This window comes from Vanellus vanellus, assembly GCF_965231255.1.
Source record: "Vanellus vanellus genome assembly, chromosome: 1".
In the NCBI taxonomy this organism is placed as follows: Eukaryota; Metazoa; Chordata; class Aves; order Charadriiformes; family Charadriidae; genus Vanellus; species Vanellus vanellus.
Window position 1 is genome coordinate 7035839 of NC_138905.1, and position 22551 is coordinate 7058389.

The following is a 22551-nucleotide window of genomic DNA, read 5'->3' on the forward strand; positions in this document are numbered from 1 at the left end:
GTGGCCCTACGAGATGACTCCAGCGGCTGGCTGTACTGGAGAGGCTTCTTCCCCCAGTGCTTCCAGCAGTGTCCAATGTACCCATCTGACACCTCCGCACCCCCACGGACTCACACCGCACACAGCAACTCCGCTGCTCAACCGGTACCGCTTGGCATTTGCTGATCTGGCATGGAAGCTAAGCACACTGAAGATTAATCATATCTTATTTTCTCTCAAAGGAAGACTAAATCGCAACAATTTATTAAGGATTTGCTCTTTGCTAATTTTGCAAGTTACCAGCAGTGTGCAAACAAAAGGCATGGCTGAACCTACCGAGCGGTGGAAGGCGGCTCTTTTGCCCTGGGAAGCTGACACCATACTCCCTCGCTAAATTAATCCAGCAGCAAATTTATCACCACATTCCTCGTTATTTCTTTAGCTGCACAGCTATGCACTAATACCACATACCTATATGTTTTAAGCCCTGAAATTCCACAGGAATGCATTAAGCCGGCCCCGTGTTTTTATTCCCCGAGACGCTGCCGACAGCTGAGCAGCAGGACAACCGCACAGAAGCGGAGGGAATTGCCCCGGGCTGCGCAGCAACTCACTGGACTGGAACGAAGGAGTTCCTTGAGATCTTCCTCTCAATTAACTAGATTGCACTAACTACGCCCATGTACTCACATATATAATATTCCAATCTATTCTGCAAATACTGAGGGAAAGGCATAGTGGGCAAACAAATTCTCTCCAACCCCCAAAGATATTTGAAATAAGTACATTTCCATTTAGTGTATGTGTTTTCTATACAGAAGCACCTTACAGGTTTTATTTTTTGTTCTAAAAAGGATTAGGTGGGATCAGACAAAATCAATTAATGTCTATTAATCAATGTAATTTTATCGTACCTTCTTTTTTCCCTTTATAATGATGAATCTTCCCCTTCCTTCCCCAGCCAATCTAATTTTGTTGTACCTTCATTATTTAACGTTGAATCTTCTCCCACTATCCCCAGCCTATTTAAACTTGTATTTTTCGATGTTTTTATCTGTGTACTTCAAGTAATAAAGTGAAGTAGTAAACAATATTAACATAATACAGCCACATCCAGCCCTAAGATGTCGGCTTTCCTTTAATAGCTCAAGAAATATTCATTTAGGGGATACAGAGAAGAACAGGACTGATTAAAGTAATTAGCTTGGAACCATACAATACTTGATATCCAAAGAGGAGTCACAGATACAGCTTTTAACTGAACTCATGTAAATATGGTCTCACTTAGCAGAAATGAAATCTTAACACTCTATTGTCCACAATAAAGGACGACCCAAACTAGGTAAATGCACCCATTTAATTGGACACGAATCAAGAACCATCACATCTGGTATGTGCCTTTGCCCCAGCCATAACGACTCCAGCCTCTCACCCACAGGGTGGGCAGCCCAAGCTGCATCCTAATAGCAGCTCAAGGGCTCTCTGGCTGTCACTGCCAAGCAGCTCTGGTGTTACAGCATTAAGAGAAAGGTCTGAAGATGTTGTCTGCAGGTTTGGGATCCACAAAACACTGGCACCAAATCCTAACTACAATAACTAGCAGAGTTCACATGAAGGTGTGCTGGGTTTCCTACTAGAAGGCTCCTCAAAGAGTACTAGACTTCAAGTCTGACTGGAACTCAGGACCTCTGCCTGTGGTCCTCACTGGTGATGATCTGTGGCACTGGCCCAAAGTCTTCTTCCTATCTTTTTGTCTGGACATTCTGGTGAGGATTTCATGCAAAGGAAAAGTGGCCTATAAGTTCAAAGAAACAGGATTTCATTTTGAAGAACAAGGACTTGACTGAAAATGTGGGTTTTTTTATTAGATTGTAAGTGATGAATGGATTTTACATCTTTAAATCCACTACAATGGCCAACACAGGTTTTCATTATTTTTTCAAGATAACTTAAAAGAAATATTAAACGCATAAATATCTGACACTTCAGAACAGTAAACATGCAGATCTATGGTTTTGACCATTCAGCTACATGTTGTAATTAGCCTCGAGTAACAGTGGTAGGTTAAATAAATTGAAAAGTCTCAGACTTAACAAGCTTACAGTCACCTACCCACTGCTGCTGTTTAAATCAGTCATCTTTAAACAGCACTTTGATATATTTACTCACTATAAACACAAGGGAAGACTTTCTCATTAGTCGCTCATCAGATTTATTATTTTCCTACATTCGTATTTAAATCCAAAATATATTCCCTACTGGCTCAAAACACAACATTTGCCTGCTTCTAGTTTGGCTTAAATAAATTTAAGAAGTGTAAAGGCTCCTCTATCATTTGCAGCTTCAGTTGAGGAGGATGTTTAGTGCAATAATCAGAAGTGTTGATATATTGATAACCCCAGAACTGTAAATTCCAGAGGATCAATTCAATTTTTCACAGTTCCTAGTTGTATAAATCCTGACAATCAATTTTTCATTGGAAAAAAAAGAGTGGCAAAAATTGACCATAATAGACTATAAGTCTTTACCCTAAAGCTTACTTGCCTGAAGAGCTATTACGTTCAAAATGTCTTTGTAAGCTGTATTTTCATTTCTGCTAACTCCTATTTCAAAACACACCACTTGCTTAAAAACACTCTCTACTTGCTGTAGTTTATCTTACCCCAGAATAAGCCAGTGCACTGTGAAGAACTTTCTGGTCCTTCATCCTGAAACATGTTTCAGGAATAATTGTGATATGTGTAAGTCATCATTTAATTTTTTTTAAAAAGTCAATTAAATTCAATATTCCTATATTACTGAACCCACTGTAACATGACTACTAAAGAACTTGAATCCTCATAACACCTGTGCTGCAATCCCTACACAAATTAGTTACTCCAACTATCTCTCAATTATTTTCTCATGCTCTCTTCAAAGTACTACTAAGTGCAATAGCATCACCTGCTGTTGCATGCACATTTTAACTGAAAAGTATTTTAAAATCATATTTGGTGTCACATATTAAATGCGATGTGGGAGAAGTTTCTTGCAGAACACTTATCTTCATGGTCTCATTGACTTAATCATGAGGAAATAGGTGTTACACGTTCATTTTTTTCATTTGTGATGCAACATGAAGTGTTTAAATCCATGAGGAAAACATACTTCCCACTACCCAGGAGAAATTTTTATTTTTTAAAGATTTCCATCAAAATAAGTCATTTGTATCATTTTGAAACTTCTTTGATCAAGGCAGTTGTGAGTGAAACATCTACAAAAAATTAGTAAGGCATAAAACTCAAAAGCAAAAGTGTCATTAAATAAATTCATGAAGAGTGATCACGCACAGGTGAGGCATGAGAAGGAAGGGAAGAATTCCGCTGACATATCTGAACAAGAAAAGCTTTAGTACAAATGGAGTTGTTTTGCTGTACAATATAGAAGTCAGATTATTGAGTAAGAAATTGCAACATTTCAGTACTGAAATGTATTAGGAAAAAGTAAATCTTCCCAAGTATGAACAGTTTTTAGGCTGTGCAATTTGTCAGAAGTGAGTTGTAGGAGTCTATAGCTTTACTAGACAAAAAATTAGTATCTTCACACTAGGAAGCCAATTATACAGGAATAAACACACTGACTGGGTGCTCTCTTAGGTCTGCCTCCCTTTCAGTGTCCGATACAGCACACATTAAAACTGTCAAAGCAGTACACAGTATTATGGATAGTTACAACAGTGCTTTGCAACAGAATGACACTTTATTTTATATATATACACACACATACTGTTTCCAGGTAGCTTTTACTGCCTCCTGTCATATAACACCATCCAAACCACAACATACACATATTGATCTTTGTTCTAAAGTTAGCTGACAAGTGCTTCGCAATCAGTTTATAGAAGAGAAGACAAATAAGACTAATTGTGTAATTCACATGACACACAACATTTACTTATAATGACTATTCTTACATCTGCATTATGTCACAAGATGGGCTACAAAGCAAACTTTTCTGAAGTCAACTGAGAAAACTCATTAATGATTATAAGTAGAGATAAAACAGTATTTCAATGTCATGCCTTTCTTTAAACCTATGATTAAGTTATTCTACTCTTTAAAGCACAAATCTAAAGCACAATTTAGTATTGAATTCAGATCCTTTAGTCCAAACAACTTAATTTTCAGAAGAATTCCGATTACGAATGATTGCTTTAATCTTCCAACCTTTGGAGGGAAATTAAAGGCAATAGCATCATTTTCAAAACCAATAATACATGGAAAATATTTCTGAAGCTATTAAGGAAAAAGTAAGAAAACTGGTTTTTATACTAAATGATGGTTTTTCCACAGATAAAATTCTATGGATCACTTCTTTCCATCACACATTTTACTAATGAAATTCACAATTTTGATTGTGTGTGTCTATCAAAATAATTGGAGCTCTGCTACTGTAATCATTCACTTTGAATTTTCACAGAATAACCTCTGCACAGCATGGGGGTGGTGACTACAGCAGATTAAAAAACAGCTTTCAGAAGTTTTGTTAAAATTCATAAGCAAGCCAAAGCAATTAATTAACATATGGGATAAGCGAATGTGATATTCCACAATATAATTATCAGAAAACATGCTGCAAGAAAGAATTTAATGCTGGCAAAAGACTGAATCACATGTGATTTTGTGACTAGGTTTTAGTTACAATTATTTGTGGATTCTGTGGATGTTGCAGCCAATATGGACAGCACAGTGCCATGAACATGTAGCTCCTGTCCAGAAAGTCTCAAGTAATGCACATTCTCAGATATAAGATAAAATAAAATCAAAATATATCAAATTCAATTAAATCTCAAAGTGGTGACTTTTTAGGAAAGTCCTTTCCTACTTGGGAGGAGGTAACTTCACTATTGCCAATTTAAAAATGATCGAGAAATTCCTAGCAAAAAATACCTGTATTCCCACTGCCACATGTGAAAAAACATATGCTTTCTTGAGTCTTTAGTAAAAGACATGTTCTATATGCAAACTTCAAAGTTTTCCCCGTTTGTAATCAGCAAACCTTTGAGAAAATCTATAATCTACATAATTGAGCACAACAATGTTTCTAGTGATTTCTAATGTCACTTTAATTGAACACAAACACTGAAGTAAAAAAAAAAAGTCTTCTCAAAATTGCATTCTAGAGTGTCTTTTAAATAGATAAAAATTACTTTAAGCTACCTGAAAACTCTCAAGTGGCTAAAAGACAAATGAAAAAGAATGAATCTCTTGCCTTGCTTCTGATTTACATTTGATATATAAATGTATAAAAATTCCAAGATTTTTTTTCCTTAAGCATATATATATAGATTGCTTTTAAGTACTGCTTTAAGGTTAGTTACTGTACAGATCACTTACACGATATATTAATAGTGATCCAGGACTTACATGTTGGCAGCTTCATCTGTATTAAAATTCATGTGCTATGCAAAGAGTATTCCTACACAAATTTGCTGGAATGCTACTTTCTTAGTTATATATATTTGTTCACCGCTGAAGCTCAATGCTTTATGTACCTACACTTACTTCTTTTATGAAATAATATTTCGCAGTCTAACATTCCATTTTGGTGGGTCTTTCACTTGCGTGGAGAATAGCAGCATCTTTGCACTTCTAAAAACTGTTTCTCCAGACCTCTTTCAACACTTTTCATAATCCGTGTCAGCGAAGCACCTCATACCAGGACACATGCTCTGGCCATTCCCTATATTCAGTAACTTTAATCTTCTATAAATGCTAAATATAGCGGGAAATACATGCGGTAATAATGATTATGTTAAATCCTTACATTTTAGGGCTTAAGCAGTAACTCAAAACCACTTTATGTATGTTGTATAAATTAAATCATATATTACCATATTCAATTATTTTTTCAGTTCTGCTACCCAATATCTCTTTTCATAAAAGGGAGTAGTTCATGAATTCCTAGTACACAGTGGGTGATCTTTTACTCAAATCAAGTAGCAGCAGCTGTTAACAAAAACACCCTGTTTGTCCTTAGTTGGCAGAATTATCCTGCAGCTTACTTTCATGTTTGCAATCAAATCTGCAGGATTGCATTCACCTCATTTCTTTCTGTATCTGCAGAGGATTGCTGAAGTGACAGCCTGGACTAACTCAGCTGAAAGAATGGATTTAAACTTCAAAATTCAACTCTGGTCCTAAGAATAAGCTAAAGAAATGGGTACAATTGTGACACTGGTTTAGGGGAAAAAAAAAAAAAATCCATACTATTCGGAATAATAGCAAATAACAACAGAATATTCCTTCCTTCCATGGGAAGAACCTGCATGAAGGAGGAGAGCAGTAGAAGAACCATATGCTAGATCATGGTAACAAAAAAGGAAAAATAAAAATAAAAAAAAAATCAAAAACTCTTTCAAATTATTCTGGAAAAACAAACAAACAACAAAACAACAACTTTCATTAAGATGACCAAAATTGAGAAGAAAATCTTAAATGCTTTTGTAAAGGAACTGAAATTAGCAGCCTGAACCAGAGAAAAAATTATTGGTAACTTCTAGGCATACGTTGCAACCATGGCAGCATAGCATACCAGCAAAGCCACTTATTTTCCAATGGAAGCTAAAATTAACTAGACAAAAACACAGCTGAGAAAGATACACCTGAAATCCTGCTACTCTCTTTTTGTGGCTATAAATACCAATCCAAGAGGTAGGTTCTTCAGCCGTTGTTAGAATTACAGGCGGTTGGCTTCTTCTCTTCAAACAGGTGACTTCAAGCCTTGCATAAAATGAGTTGATTCTGAGTTCAAACAGCCTCCTTAGCTTTATGAGGTTCTAAAGCAAGCCTGTCTCAGATGACCTAGCCAGAACCAGAAGTAAGACACTTCCTCCTTCTCATGTTCTACCACCAAGAACACAAGTGGTGTGCAAATACTGTAAGATCTTATATGCTAGTGAGGCTCACAGGTGATCATCTTGGAGAGAAAGTCTGGTTCCTCTCCCTTCTGCTAGGTCTGGTTTAGCCAATTTTCATGGAACAGCTTTTGAATAAATGACCACTTTCGCCATCAGGCTGGCAAAAAAAGACTTCTTTAAATAGCAAACGTGAGGAAAACCAAACAGCAGAAGAGTTCCTCATAGCAACCAAAACACATTCTAAAGCAACATTTCTGATCACATGCTATTGCAAAATAAGACATTGAGTTAAGGAAGCATTTACTGCCAATTGCGATACACATCTCATGCTTTTAGAAATAAGTTCAAATGTATCAATGCAAAGAAAAGGATCACAACACAACCAACACTGGAACTGGAGACAAATGCAGAGATCAGAGTTCACTGTCCATCATGGAAGCAGAGCTGTAAACTAAGGGTCAGAATGGACAACGACTAAATAAAAGTTACAGCAAGTCCAATGTACTCTTTCATTGTCAGTGGTGTTTAAATAAAATTGCCTATTTACCTTGGTCTCTGAAACTTAACCCTATCAGTTCACAATTGCATAGTAGGCAGAGATTTGTTTCAACTCATCAGGAGTTCCATAACTGATAAACAGTAAAATTTCTAAAACCTCTTCATTAATCATAGAGTTGTCTAGATTGGAAGGGACCATTAAGATCATCAAGTCCAACCATCAACCTAACAGACAGTGATAAGGTCTCCCCTCAGCCTCCTCTTCTCCAGGCTAAACAACCCCAGTTGCCTCAGCTGCTCCTCATAAGACTTGTTCTCCAGACCCCTCACCAGCTTTGTTGCCATTCTCTGGGCACACTCCAGCACCTCAATGTCTGTCTTGTAGTGAGGGGCCCAAAACTGAACTCAGTACTTGAGGTGGGGCCTCACCAGCATCGAGTACAGGGGGACAATTACTTCTCTAGCCCTGCTGGCCACAGTGTTCCTGATACAGGCCAGGATGCTGCTGGCCGCCTTGGCCGTCTGGGCACACCGCTGGCTCATGTTCAGCTGGCTGTCAACCAACACCCTCAGGTCCTTTTCTGCCCAGCAGCTTTCCAGCCACTCCTCCCGAAGTCTGTAGCGTTGCATGGGGTTGTTGTGGCCCAAGTGCAGGACCCGGCACTTGGCCTTGTTGAAGCTCATACCATTGGCCTCGGCCCATCGATCCAGCCTGTCCAGATCCCTCTGTAGAATCCTCCTACCCTCAAGCAGGTCAACACTCCCACCTAACCTGGTGGTGTCTGCAAACTTACTGACGGTGCACTCAATCCCCTTGCCCAGATCGTTGATAAAGATATTAAAGAGAACCAGCCCCAACATTGAGCCCTGGGGAACACCACTTGTGACCGGCCGCCAACTGGATTTAATGCCATTCACCACAATTCTTTGGGCACGGCCATCCAGCCAGTTTTTTACCCAGTGAAGACTACACCCGTCCAATCCATGTGCAGCCAGTTTCTCCAGGAGAATGCTGTGGGAAATAGTTTCAAAGGCTTTACTAAAGTCCAGGTAAACAACATTCACCGCCTTTCCCTCATCCACTAAGTAGGTTTATTATGTATCTATCATCGCTGTGTTTTCAAACCAGGCTTTGTCATACAGAAATGCAATTAAAATATTCTTTTAGAAGTAGTTCCCTGTGAAAGCATGCATGAAAAATGGTTTTGTCTAATGCTAGGAGGATAGACCTAAAAAAAGCATTCCGAATCTCAATTACTAACCCAAGAAAACTTCCATTCCTCTCCTTCAATAAAAATAATAATATCCTCAGTGTACATTAGGGCAAAAGGAAGGGACATTAAATAGAGCTGAAATTTGTGGGTTTGTTTTTTTTTTTTTTTTTTTTAATAGCAGTTCCTCAGTATGCTGATTAGCAATGAATACTTCAGAGCAAAGTCACTCCAGGGAAGTGTATCACATATTAGGGGGCAGAATCCATTGCACACAATGCAAGACTACAGTGGAGTTTTCATAGCAAATGTATAATGCCACATGAAAAATTCTTCACAGTCAAAATGAGGCATATTTGTATGTTTAGTAAAAAAGGGAATTAAAAGAATCACAACTCTAACATCCGAGATCTGAATTTTTTTTTTTTTTTTAAATAGAGATCTGTCTTTGGCAGCTAAAAGAGGCTGAACTCCACACACTTTCTTCCCAAGGGAGGGAAGAGTTACGCCACTCTCCTGACAAGTAGGTTTGACCCTATCTCACAAAGCTGAGAAGAAAAGAGGAGGAGAAGAAAATGACAGCAAGTCCCTAATGAACAACCACAATATATAAAATGCAGTAAGATTTACATTTATAATTGAATTGTTGAGAATAAACAGTTCATTGCTCTTTTACAACATCATCTTATCATTTAATGTGTTTGACAATACTTACTGTGCCCAGAAAATTAAGGATGGTGGCTGTGTGTCACTATGAAATCTGCAACTCTCCAAGTAACCTTAGCACTCCTTCCTTAAGCTTTATGTGCAGACTTTTCTACCAAAAATTTGAAATGAAAATTACATAAAAATCCCCATTTTTTGAATACTGCTTTGATTATTACCAAATTACAGCCACCATGCTCCTTTCTTTAATGTCTATTACCCAAAACTTTTGGCATCTCAGCATAACCGCTTTTGCTGCCAAAAACACTCAGAGACCAGTCCTTACATCTCTTATCTGCAGAGACTTCACGTGAGTACCTACTCAAACCAGCAGGGTTAGTTGGGTAAGAGCTACTGTTCTTGGACATGTGGTTCAACAGACACATTGTAGAAAGTATTGAGGAATGCACAAAGAATATTTTAGAGACAAGGATTGTTTTTCAGCAAGGCTATGTATAAATTACCAAGAAACAGAATGAGAGAGAAGATAACTTGTGCTTAACATACTGCTCCCTATTAAAAAGTTAGGGGCAAAATACTAATACTGAAAAAAAAAAAAATAATCAATAGCTTCATTTGGAGACATTTAATGGAGTATCTCACAATTCTTGATTGAGCTCTCCATTTCTTTGCTCCCCGAGCTCATTTTTGCAGCATGCTACAGAAATGCATTACACAGCTAATAAAAATGCAATACATTTTTTTTTAAAGAGTGAAGTTTGATGGAGAAATGCAGGTAGGCCTCTATCTTAGCAAGAGAAAGAACAACGAACTCTGCTATTTGAAAAGCGCCTCTGGCAACACAATAATCTCCAGCATTAGCAAACTATTCTAAAAGCATGTTCACCACTTTAATAGACTCATGGGATAAAGAATAAGAGTATGAGTCAGATAGCTGCTGTAAATTGGTACAATTCCATCAAAATCAGCACAGAGCAACTTGAAGAGTAGTGCAAGAATCTAACCCAAAGTTTTAAGAGTGCTTCATGAAAGAGGGAGGAGGGGGGACAGAACCCACATCTGTATTTTCTATGATTAGTATTTTTATTGTACATCTTCTCCTTCACTAGGAAGGAGAATAAGTTTCCATTTACTGAATAGGTAGTAAGAGAAAAACACATTTAAGTGGAATCATCCAAGTTTGACCACAAAACCTGACAACATTGGTTATTGCTGTAAGATAATAATTATTAACACAAGTTAACACAGACCTTGATAATAACAAGACCTGAAAAGAATTCACATTGTGCAGGTTGGAGAAATAAAAGTCTTTAAAATAACTGCAGCATTTTTTTAAAATTTCATGGCAGCTTATGATTTTCACAGCTCATTATTGAAAGTTAACAGGACAATTCAGTTGATGGCATTCATCAATGAATGACAAAAAGAAAACAGTTCTTGAAAAGTTGCAGTAAACAAATTGTCGTTTCCTCTGTTCTTTCGACTTTGTATCTGTTAAGATCTGAACAACTGTAATGCTTTCCATAATATATTAGTCAGCATATATTAGTAATAATCTGTGCCTCCCAATGTAGAGTAGTAAGATTTCACCTTGAGCTGTACCTGCCCCGAATTCCAAAAAGCCATCCTATGTTCTTCTGACTTAGAAAAGCACAACCATGGTCTTAAAAAGTTTTCTTTGGAAACTGAACACCTGCCACACAGCTGGGTGATGTGCAGAAAGATAAATAAAAGAATCAAACAAGAATATACACACAAGTATGGCTAATAAAAGACCAGATAATACAAATCCTAATTGCTAGACAAAAAGGAAAGGTGAGGATTTTTTTTTTCCCCCATACTTTTTGCTCAGTCACTACCCAATGAAGGACTGAAATCACTAGTTCCAACAGGTACCAAATGAATGATCCCAGCTGATGTCTGATCCTCAAGAGGGAATGTCATCCAATGAATTTCAGCACTAAGCAGTGCAGAACACTGAGCAGGGGCATTTTCATGTGGAGACCTAAACAAAGGAAGATGCCTTCTAGCTGTTTGGATTGGCTCAAATTTTAGTTCTGTGCCATCCTAGGAAGACGCTGAGGCCGTTTTGCTTATTCTGCTCTTTGACTTTTGGCCTGGTGCTGAAAGGCCCGAAAGAGAACCAGCTCTTTAAACATGAAACTGGCATTGACCTTTAGAGTTGCAAAACGCTGCTTTCAGCTTCTACCCTACTTTAGCAGCATGTACAAAGTTTGGGCTGTTTTGCAAACCCCTATCAGCCAGTGGTCTTGCAACCATTAAACCTTAACTTTATACAGGGAAGGGAGGAAGGGGAAGGAATAAAGTTATTTTGTCCTTGTAGCTAGCTGGACAGTTTCACAAAAAATACAAGGGTACATTCACGAAAACATACATTTAACTATGTGCTTTGATGATCTTCAGTTCAAGCTTAAATTCTTATCTCTTTACAAAACATTGACTGTAATTTGAATTTGTTGCTTTCTTTTGTTGCTTTAAGACCTTTAATAAGTTTTTAACTATAAAAATAATTCATATAATTGCCACTTCTAAGTAGACAAAGTAATACAGATATTATTATTTAAACTGTAAGCTTAAGGAAGAAATGAAGTATCTTTTAAAACATTCCTAGGAGTAATAGAGGACTTGCAACCACCCAAGGAATAACAGATTAATTCCAGTAGCTTTTTTAACCATCCCAAAGCAGTAACAAGTCATCTAAAGAATTCAAGGAGGGGGAAGGGAGAAATCCCAGATTCCAAGGCATTACTGGAATGCTCACTATGAGCTTCAAGACACTTAGAAATTCCTTTAGGTTTTTTCCCTGAAGTTATTCCACTATCAATGACTGATACTAGAAAAACTGCAAATAGAAGTATCTATGAGGTAAAGTTTCTATGAAAGAACAGTCCACAGTGTAAAGATTAAGAACGCTTTAAAATTTAGCCAGACTCCAAGATAAGACAGAAAGGAACTCCTTTTGTGGGTTGCAGGGTGTTTGGAGTTTGGTTTCCTGGGGTACGGATTTTATTTTTCTACTTGTTTTATTTTTCTACTTGTTTGGTTGTTTTTTTTTAAATTGCAACATTCTGGTGCTTGTGTGTGTGTGTATTTGTATTCTGAGTGTGAAATGAGAACTTTTGATTAAATCTGGAGGAAAAAAAATATCCAAGAAAAAAAAAAAAAGGAAAAAACCCACCAAACATAAGCCTTGTTTTTTATGAATACCAAACACATTCCATCTTTTTCATTTCCAAAAACAGCTGAAACAGTTTTTGTTATGACTATCTCTGAAGAGATCTGAGGCATTTCTCCCATTCCTAAAATACTCCATTGAAAAAGTCATATAATACAGAATCTAAGGCTGATCTGAGCACTATGGTGCCCTGAGATGGTCTGCTCCAGTTCGATCAAATACAGGTATCGAACAAAATAGCCATCAGACACAGTTTCTACAATATTCGATTTTATCAAAACACTGATAGACTGTATACACAAACACTAGTGGCTAGATTTCCTGGAGGAAAAAATGTTCCTTTTAAAAATGAATGGTATTTTCCACATCAGCCCTACTATTAAGTATTCCCGCACTACAATGTGAAATCAGGAGGCCAGCAGGATTTTTACTGGAAATTTTACAGAATAAGGACCATGCCTGAAGTTTTTTGGTAGGTTGCTGCCTGTTCTTTTTTTTTTTTAAACATATCTTTATAAGTAACCACAGTGCACCTGTAAGAAATATAATGGTCTGTTCTGTCAAGACTCTTGTGTTCGTGACTAAGATGAGCTTCCTGCCGTGGGCTTCTCCTAGACAAACACCTCAGAAGCGAAGAGTAAAGTTTTAATAGGCACTACTCCATGTATACCAGGTGACATTGAGGAAGATCAACAGTACTTGACAGAAACAAATCTATATTAAGATGAACAATGCTAATGGAATTAATATCGTATGAAAAGGTATCGAGATGAACCAATACTACTTCACCTCTCTTGCATTGCTTTGCAAATTGAGATTAACATAACAGGGTCAGAAATACTGCACTAGAAAGCATGAACAGCTATCAAATGGGTCCAGGTGGCACACGTTCAACATAATCTCAGCTATGAGAAGGCACATCAGCATCCGAAGCATAGCTCTCCTAGAACCAATCTGCATCCTCAGAGTCATTTGAGACCTCTGGACTCTGAAATGGCCTTTTTTCCCTTGGAAGTGCACTGAAAGCATTTTTCTTCAAATACATCCTCAGCCTTACAGAAGGAAGCAAACATACAGTCGGGTTGTACAACAGACAATCCAGGAACTGTAGTCAAGTTTACAGTGCTGTTGTACCAACGTGTCCAGAAAACATTGGTTCCCTTGGCCAACATCTCAGTTACCTTCTTTGTGCCAGTGAGTTTTCAGTGCTTGACTCCATACCCAGGGCGGTAGCTCTCTCACTACATGTATTGGGCAGAACTGGCAGTTTTTCAGTAGCCAGGGGCTATAGGAGTGACCTGTATAGAAGGGCCCATGACCTGTCCTGTGCCAGTCATGGCTGCTCCAGCCAGCTCCGAAACTGCTATAACCAAGCCATCCTGTGCCAAAACTTCAATCAGCTGGAGGAACCCACGATGCCTCTACTAAAACCGTATTTTTTAAAAGCACGGCAGCTGCTAGAGGCAGGAGAAATGGAGGAGATGTATGGAGAAGCAAAAGAGACTCATGGAAGGAGATGTCATTGAGACATGACTGGAGACATGCTCTCAGAAGGAGGCACATCATTCCAAGGGATATCTCCAAGGGGACTGCAGCGTGTGGGTAACCCACACTGGGGCAGCAGAAAACGAGTAAGATACAAGGAGTAGTAGACGAAGACAAGTAAGAAAGCAGGACTGGCAGAAAGAAGCCATTACACACAGGACCCTGACCTCCTTCACTTCCTATTGCCTCACCAAAGGAACTGGGGCAAGCCAAGGGTAACCCACGCCAAAAAAACAAGGGAAGTTTGGCCTGGGGGCAAAAGGGAGAGGTGTTTCTCCTAGATGCTCATTAAGGTTTTACGTTTTGGGGTCCCCCCAATATCCAAATCAGCAATCAGAATGTCGCTATTTGGCAATAAATTAAATTATGTTAAAAATTCCAAGTTGAGACTACTTTGCCAGCAACACCAGGTGGCTTAAATAAACCATGATGACCACCACTTCCTTACAGTCTCACAACAACAGCCGAGTTTTCTACATTTTAGCCAATAACGAGACTTAAACTCCTTCTGGTTTGCTTTTTCCTTTCATATACAATTTATAAGCTGCTCTACTGAAAACATACCCATTAAAATTTAGTCAGTCCCACTGACAATAGACCTCCTAGATGCATTTTGCTTTGTACAATCTGGTCTTAAACATCTCAAGCGACAAACCCCTTTGGCTCCCCATGGGGTTATTGTGCAGTTTAGCATGTTTGCTGGAAACCACCTTCTCAAATCCAACTTCCCTCTAAAACTTTCCTTTATTCATTTCAAACATGTCTCATTATTGTAATGCTTTGGTACTTCAGCTCACCGAACTTACTTTCTTATTCCCTAAATTCATTAGGTATTAACTAATCTTTTTTGGTTTAAATAGCTATTTTAATACTCTGTCCACACCAATTTCCTTTTAATATCCAAAGTCAACTAGAATTTCCATATTCATTTGCAGAATTGCAAAATAAAAAACAGCACTACAGCCAAACTAAATTGTGATCTTAAGGCAGCAGCTATTTAAAATTTAAGACAGTGCCAGGTAAAGATGGTCCTAACTACTCTAAACAATAACTACTACAACAACAATTAGAATCAACCCAAGCTGCGCAACAGATATTTTAACTGTGGGTCCTACATGAAGGTTGGCCTTAAGGTGAGATATTTCACCTGAAGGGAAACATCATAGGCATTTCCAATCACTAGCAATTTCTAGCGTTACATAATTTCTACTGTTACATAAAAAGGCACCTTCCCTCTGCTACTCAGTATGTTCTCAGAAGAAAATCTAAAATCTACCCACTTTGACTGGTATGGCAGGAAGACAGTAGAAACGTAAGCGTCTTCAGGTTCTCCAAGTTTACTAATTCCCAGTTTGACACACAAATAAGGACACTGGGACACCAGAAGAATCGTAGATCTAGACCTACTCTTTAAAAGTCTCTAGCCATTACTTTCTCCCATCTTCTTCTTGGTGGCAAGTTACACAGGCAGCTTGAGTGCTTCATGCCACCAAACTTATCTTCTCTGCCCTGTCAGCAATCAGCTGAACTTGGAACGCACTTTCGCAGAGCCAAGGAAAGCTGCAGATAGGACATAGCCAAGGAGAAAGAGAAGTTTATAAACTATCGATAGTAATCAAGGCCTACATACTTGAGCAAACAAGCCCTAAATTTACATCAGGTTCCTCACATCCAACAGCCTTCTGATACAAAAGACATTTTTCAGCTACTTAGTATTTTAAGATGTGAGTGTAAACAAGTTTACAAATCATTGCAGATCTCAACTTAACTGGAGTACAGCAAGCTTAATACTGTCCCGAGATTTTCAGTTTTCAATATGCATCACTGTTTCATAAACACCCAACAGATGGGGCACAGGGAATTATGGGTCTTATGGATGATAACCATTAAGGCAACTGTTTGAGGCTTTTGGTACACACTGCTTGGTTTCAAATTCTTTTAGGAATAGGAGTTCCTTTCAGAAACAGTAGATTGCACAGGCTCAGTATTGCAGTATACGTAAACCCAGACCATAGTTAAAATCTATAGTGCAATATAAATTGTGTTTTCAGGGACAGACAGTTGATATGCTTATCCTAATTATATTTCTCCTGTTAGGAGAAATTTTATTTCTCAGGAAAATAAAAAAAGGCATTCACAATGAATTTGCTTTAAAGAATCGTAAAGCAGCCTTGATAGCACTCTCAGGTGAAATCTGCCTTATAGCGAGACATCATTAGCATATAAGCAACAAATATCACACAATTAGTGAAGAGATAGAGTATCTACATATATTGTTAATTTGTGCAGTGCTTATGTTTTATAAATCTTTCAGATTTCATCCCCTGAAGTTGACTGTGCAGAGAATGATTTCTGCATCGACTTCACACTGGTGACTAGTGACTTTACTAGAAAGGAAGTATGGACTAATGACTAAGGTGCATCTACCCTACCACACCACAAGAAGGACTACAGAGCGATGTAAGGGTGCCCACAGTAGATTTAAGTTACAGCTACAGCAGCGTGGAAGCTGGCACGTGGTGATTTGTCAATCATCACCTCTATAACTACATCTCAAATATACTATGGCATCAGAGCCATGAAATCCAAGACTCCCGAAAAATCACTGCAACAGCAACTGTACCAGACATTCTTCCATGCCTAACATATAAAAAGGCAAATATCACAATACAAGTAACAGGAAAAGTTCAGGAGTTCATAAGGATACCAAAATCAATAATCCACCTGCAAATCTGAAGGCTCGTGATTCAATTCCCATTGAAGTCAGTGGTGAACTTCACAGTGGCCTCAATTACTTTTGCACAAGAAATAATTCTGACATCCATTCTCCATTAAGAATGCCTACAACTGCAGCTACAAAACCACACACATGGTGTTGCAGCTGTAGTTTACCAACACAAAGACCTCTCTTTGTAAAGCAGAACTGTTTGGAGATCATATAGCAAATTAACTCAGCCTGATGAAGCAAAGGCAGGTAAAGATGACTGTTTTAACTGACAGCTTATGAAAACAACATTACAAAATAGAAGGAAGAGGGGAGAAAAACACACCCAAAACCAAAACACCCCATACCCCCTCCAATACTATAAAAGTACATAGTTATTACTGAGTTTTCCACTCATCACTGACTTTTTTTTTTTAATTTTAATTGCACTTCATGTATTCAAACATAAATGCCAAACACCAAGAATGGCAGAGAATCTCAACTGGGTATTATCAAAAGTAGCAAGTCAGCTTGTGTTCGGCAAGTTGGATATTCCATCTGCCAGCCACAGAAGTCCTAATACATTTTAATACGCTCATCTTTATCTGCCAAAAAGACACAGATTATTTGTTACTAGAATCCAGTTAGGTACCTCCTTTGTGTTTGCTGACTTGACATTATGATGCAACACTAGGTCCCAGATCAGCAGAGGCTTCAGTAAGGTTACTAAATATTTGAAATTAAATGAGATTTATCTTTGAAGGACTGGGATGTAACTTTAAATGCCTTGGGTTTTAGTTTTTTGTGTTGTTTTTTTTTTTTTTTTTTTTTTTAAAAGATGAACATCATAGTTTTTTTAAATCCTTCCAAGAACTTCAAGTTTGTTTATACATAACACAATTACAAAAAAACCCCAAAATTTATCTGCAATTTAATTCAGCTTGAAGTATCTTTTTTGTAGACTATCAATTTTCATTCCCAAATAAAATACTCAAAAACATTTCACTCCCCACACAGCATCAAGTTACAGAACTAAAAAAAAAAACAAACCTAGGAATGGAATTGAAAAGCACAGTGAAAGATTACCCAAAATTTACACAGCCATTTCCAGAAGATCTATTAAAAGCTATACTACTACTTTTACCAAATAGGCAATTGAATAAAATGCATAAATAGTAATAGTAGCAAAGTCTTAACATTATTTTCTTTTCAAGCTTGCTACTTACTGTAGAAATCCAAATCTATCTGTGACTTTGTAAAGATGATAGTCAGCATCTTCCCACGGTTCAATCTGCGCACCCTCCCGTCCCTAAAGGGAAGGAAAGAAAAAGAGCAAAATGAAGTTTTATGACACAATAAGCTAAGACACAGAAGACAGGATTCAACCACTCAAAGCATAATCTTTGGGACACACTGGCAGTAGGGTAGAGGAGGGGAAGGAGAACACTAGTCCTAAACTGACCAACCAAGAAAAAGGAGAGTAGCACACCTCTTCCAGCCCCTACAAAGAGCATTTCAATCACAGGAAACCTCTTTTGGTCGCTGCTATACACAGAATAAATTTCAACCACTGATTTCAACTACAGACTTATCATAATCTCACATCTGTTGTTAATATCCACAATAGTCCATCAAGGTTCCCACACAGTGCCCTCTACTTGTTTTATTTCCATAGTCCACCTTTCCTGAACCATCACCTGGCAACAGCACATACTGCAGACAGTCTTGAGCTAACATCCATGCCGACTTCCAGCAGCTGTCAAACCGAATGCAGCACTGAGTCTTCCTTCAATGAAGTACTCATTCATATCCCTCTCTTCTACTCCAATTGCCAATTTACATAAGACTTGCAGAGATTTAAGTACGTTTCAGCTATATATTCTTCTGGTATGGGCTACGTGCAGGTTACAGGGTGTGAAGAGAGGCCACCACTCAGAACACAAACCACGTGCATGGTTTTTTCCTTATAGTGCACACTGTGCAAATCACCACTATGTCTAGCATGTAAAATGTTTCATCAACTCTAGAAAAAGTCAATTGCTCAGTACTCCAATGACACTTATAAAGTCCATAAGTCTTACAAGAATATGTGAATATGGTGTAGGCATCCTAGGCATACTCTGTCCCAAGGTTTTACTTGACAAGCAGTTCAAGAAAAAAAAAAAGATGACTAGTGTATTTCTTCAATTCCTCACAGCAATCTGACAAACAATGCAGTTCACTCATCTTTTAAGTTCTCTGTAATGATTTAAATGTTTTATTACCATAACAAAAAATTAAGTAAAAAGTAAAATAAGAGTTCCTCTGATCTCACAGATATACTGAGCATCCTGAAACACCCTAGTTTCATTACTTCTAATACATTACACTACCTTAAATTAGTCCCAAAGCAACTTGCCATGCACCTGAAAAATGAGTTGATTGAATCGTTATCCAGAATATCTCTCGTGGAGGGAGAATTTAATTCACCCAGAGGCCAGTGTATCTGTCATGAAACCAGCAGATTAATACTACAGAGAATATTTTAAACAAAAGATAGCGGCAACTATGATTCATTTTTTTTAAACAGACATATTACTAAGATTAATTATAAAATGTCTTTAAAATTATTATCAAGTTCACTTACTCTGTCATACTTGGCAACTATCTCTGCTCGCTCTTGGGCAAGTTTGATAGCAGCATCCTGCTCAGCATCTGCACCTGTAGAGAATTAAAGTAATGTTGTTCAGATTCTCTCCCTTGTGAACAAAAAACTGCAGCTAAATACTTGGAAAATAATCTTCAAATTCAGATAAACTAGTTGGATGGAGACATGCCAAAACAATTGTATCAAAGCAAAATATGACCTTGGTATGTATCTTGAACACTGTTCAGAGTAAAATACAATTATTAGATGGTATCCTAACTGCTGAGTATAGAATGTTCCTGATTTTCCACCAAAGCAGATATCAAATAAAATTTAAAAAAATAATACCCCACAACCCACTAACTGCAAGACTGAAGAAAGTAGTAAAAGTTATTAGTTGCTAATTCCACAAACATTCTCATAGTCAAGAAAAGCTAAAACATACACTACTGGTTTAAAACAAAAGTGTGAACCATTTACAGGATTTGTAGAGAGGGATTAGAATACTGATGAATACTGAAGAAATACTTCACGACTTCATCTGAGAAATTGCCGAAGACTTATTTCTCAGAAAACAGGGAGGAAAACTGTTGTAGTGTCAGAACTGCAACTTGGGCAAACCAGAGCTGGAATAAGCATAAGGATATGACAACAGGAAGGCTGACAAGCAAGAAAAAAATGGATGCGTGGGTAAGCATTGGACATCAGCGCGCTGCAGGTACAGCAGAGTTTACTACAGAGGTAAAGTTAAAATTTAGATAAATCTGGTTTGATCAGGAGAAGGTGAAGCAGACTGCATGCGTAACTGAATTAGGTTCCTTGGCATTGTTCCCTTAGCAGAAACCACCTCTACAACACGACAGGAATGTAAAGAGGGCACTATGAAAGGAAATGTTAAGAAAGATGCTGCTTTGAATACTCAACAACATAATGTACTTCAATATCCCAAACACAATTACAATTTCAAACCAATAAGGCAAACCAGTTTTAATCAATGATAAGTTTATGAAAGATACAAGAGTTTGTTTCGATTGTTAAAAAGCAAGGAACTCTAAATAAAGCACAGCTTTAAAAAGGTTTGAAATAGTTTTCAAGCACACACTGTTATAAAAATAACTCCAGGCATGTGGCTTTTCTTCACTATTTAGTTCATGGTAATATAATGAACTTCAGGACTTGTATTTATCAACCATCTGGGCCACGAAATAGAAAAATGTAATATCTTATCTGTTTTTCTATCATATGACATTAACACATTTATTTCTTGAAACCCAGTATTTCTTTAATAAACTTTACCTACATATTTCTCAGATATTTAGACAAGAAGTTGCACCAAGGCAGCCTTCTAAGGCACCTGTTAGAGATTTAGCATGGTCTCTGCGTGTTTTCACTTGGAGTTTCTTTAGGGGAATGCAGAGAGAACCTCAGTATGCCCCATCACAGACACAAGGACCAGCATCTGGGCAACAGCGATGCTTGTCCCAAACTTCCCTAATAGCAAGTCTGACTGTTTCTTTGGAGCTTTTACTTATGATCTCCAGAAGGTACACTTTGTTCTCCTCATTCTGGACCCCTTCTGCTTGTCACCATCATTTGCCAATCATATTACTCCCGTTTATTAGCAAGGACATCGAGCTTTGTCATTTTTTCTAGTGTGCACCAGAACCAGCACACATGTATTTACACAATTATTTGAGGGAGAAAAAAAAAAAATAAGTAATTACGTCTGCTGTATTTGGAAGCCGTGTCACAACACCGATAAAGAATTTCCTCCCTGAAAGGCAAGAAGCAAGCAAACTCATTTCATATTGCTCAGCCTTTGCTGTTGTCCAAGCAGTGTGCTGTTCCTCCTGCTCCTTCAGGTGCTGGATCCACCTTTATTCCTAATCTTAAAGAGACTGCAAGTCACAAAGCAGAATGCTTTCCAGTTTGTTTTTCTCCAACACTGTGTTACAGCGACTGCAGGACTCGGTTACCCCAGCTACCCACATGAACGCTGACCAAGACACACACCAACCACAGTGCCCTTCTAGAACCCCTCCCCAGCGCTGTCACCACACAAGGCTGAAGTCTACACGACTCTGAGTGCACTCAAGCACTTCATATTCCCCAACACAATTATAACAATCCGGTTTTTATCCTTTACTAGTTGACGTACTACGACTCCTAAACTGACAACGTCCACTAAAGCAACCAAATCTACACTGACAAAGTAGTACATGAAGCTTAGCATTACTTTCAAAGTGAGAAACTAAAGGAATCATAATCAAAATTAAATTGCATTTTCTTCTGTAAGACACAGAGATCTGTGCTTAAAGGAAGTCTTTATAGAAGGTCAATAATGGGTTTTTAAAAAGTAAACTTTACACTCACTTAGAAAGCTGACATTCCTTCAGAGAATTCAAGTACTGAGCAATCCTAACCTTCACTTCTCCGATGGGCAGATGTGGGGGGAAAAGCTTACTTGTATAAAGTATGACTGCTGCTGGGCGTCAAGAAACATGGAAAAAAATCCTACCACTTTTTCTCATTAAAAGAGCGATTGGATTTGATTTGAGAAAGTGTGGGTGAACAAGAAGTAGTCAACATTGTAGTACATAGTAGTCAATACTTTCAAGTAGTAAGTAGTCAATACATTTTTTACTAACAGAATTAAAAAATAGATTACTACTTTTATTTAAAAACATATTCAAAAGGACATGCACAGCTCTTTAACAACACAGAGTAAGTGGCAGAAGTTGAAACAAAGTTTAAACCTTTGCTCAAAACAATGCAAAACTGTATTTGCACCAGAAACTGAGTCCTGATTTATGCTGAAAATGTGGCCTCCTTTCCTCTGCATATGTAACATATGAATCAAAGTTTGGTATGTTCTGTGCCTTATGACAATTCAGTTACATTTAGTGTGAAAATGATCATATTCATTGATTTTAAAGTAATCCTCTTCGCTTTCTGCCAGAATCATCTCAGCCTTCTAGCTGCACTGAGATAGTTTAATGTTACTTTAATCCATCCATACTGAAAACTCAGAAAACAGCTTGAGACAGGGACAAGAGGTTACGTTTTGGGAGATAAGAAAAAAAACATATTTTATGCTTATGAGGGGAATGATTTAGATATCTTCACATTAGAAATTACATGATGATTCCTGATAAAGTAAAAGCTAAATATGGGAACAAGAAAATTTCTTCATGAAATATCTTCCTAGGCATAAAAATACATCACTAC

The 22551-nt window shown here is 37.8% G+C and overlaps 1 protein-coding gene across 1 annotated transcript in view; it reads right to left on the reverse strand.

The window, feature by feature from the left end:
- The window catches only part of USP6NL (USP6 N-terminal like), a 126768-nt gene that overhangs the window by 49022 nt on the left and 55195 nt on the right, over window positions 1-22551 (reverse strand). The window contains exons 3-4 of the mRNA XM_082498341.1: window positions 19324-19397; window positions 17924-18006 (exon numbers count right to left, since the gene is read on the reverse strand). Coding sequence (XP_082354467.1) covers window positions 17924-18006; window positions 19324-19397 — 157 coding nt within the window. The remainder of the gene's footprint in view (window positions 1-17923; window positions 18007-19323; window positions 19398-22551) is intronic.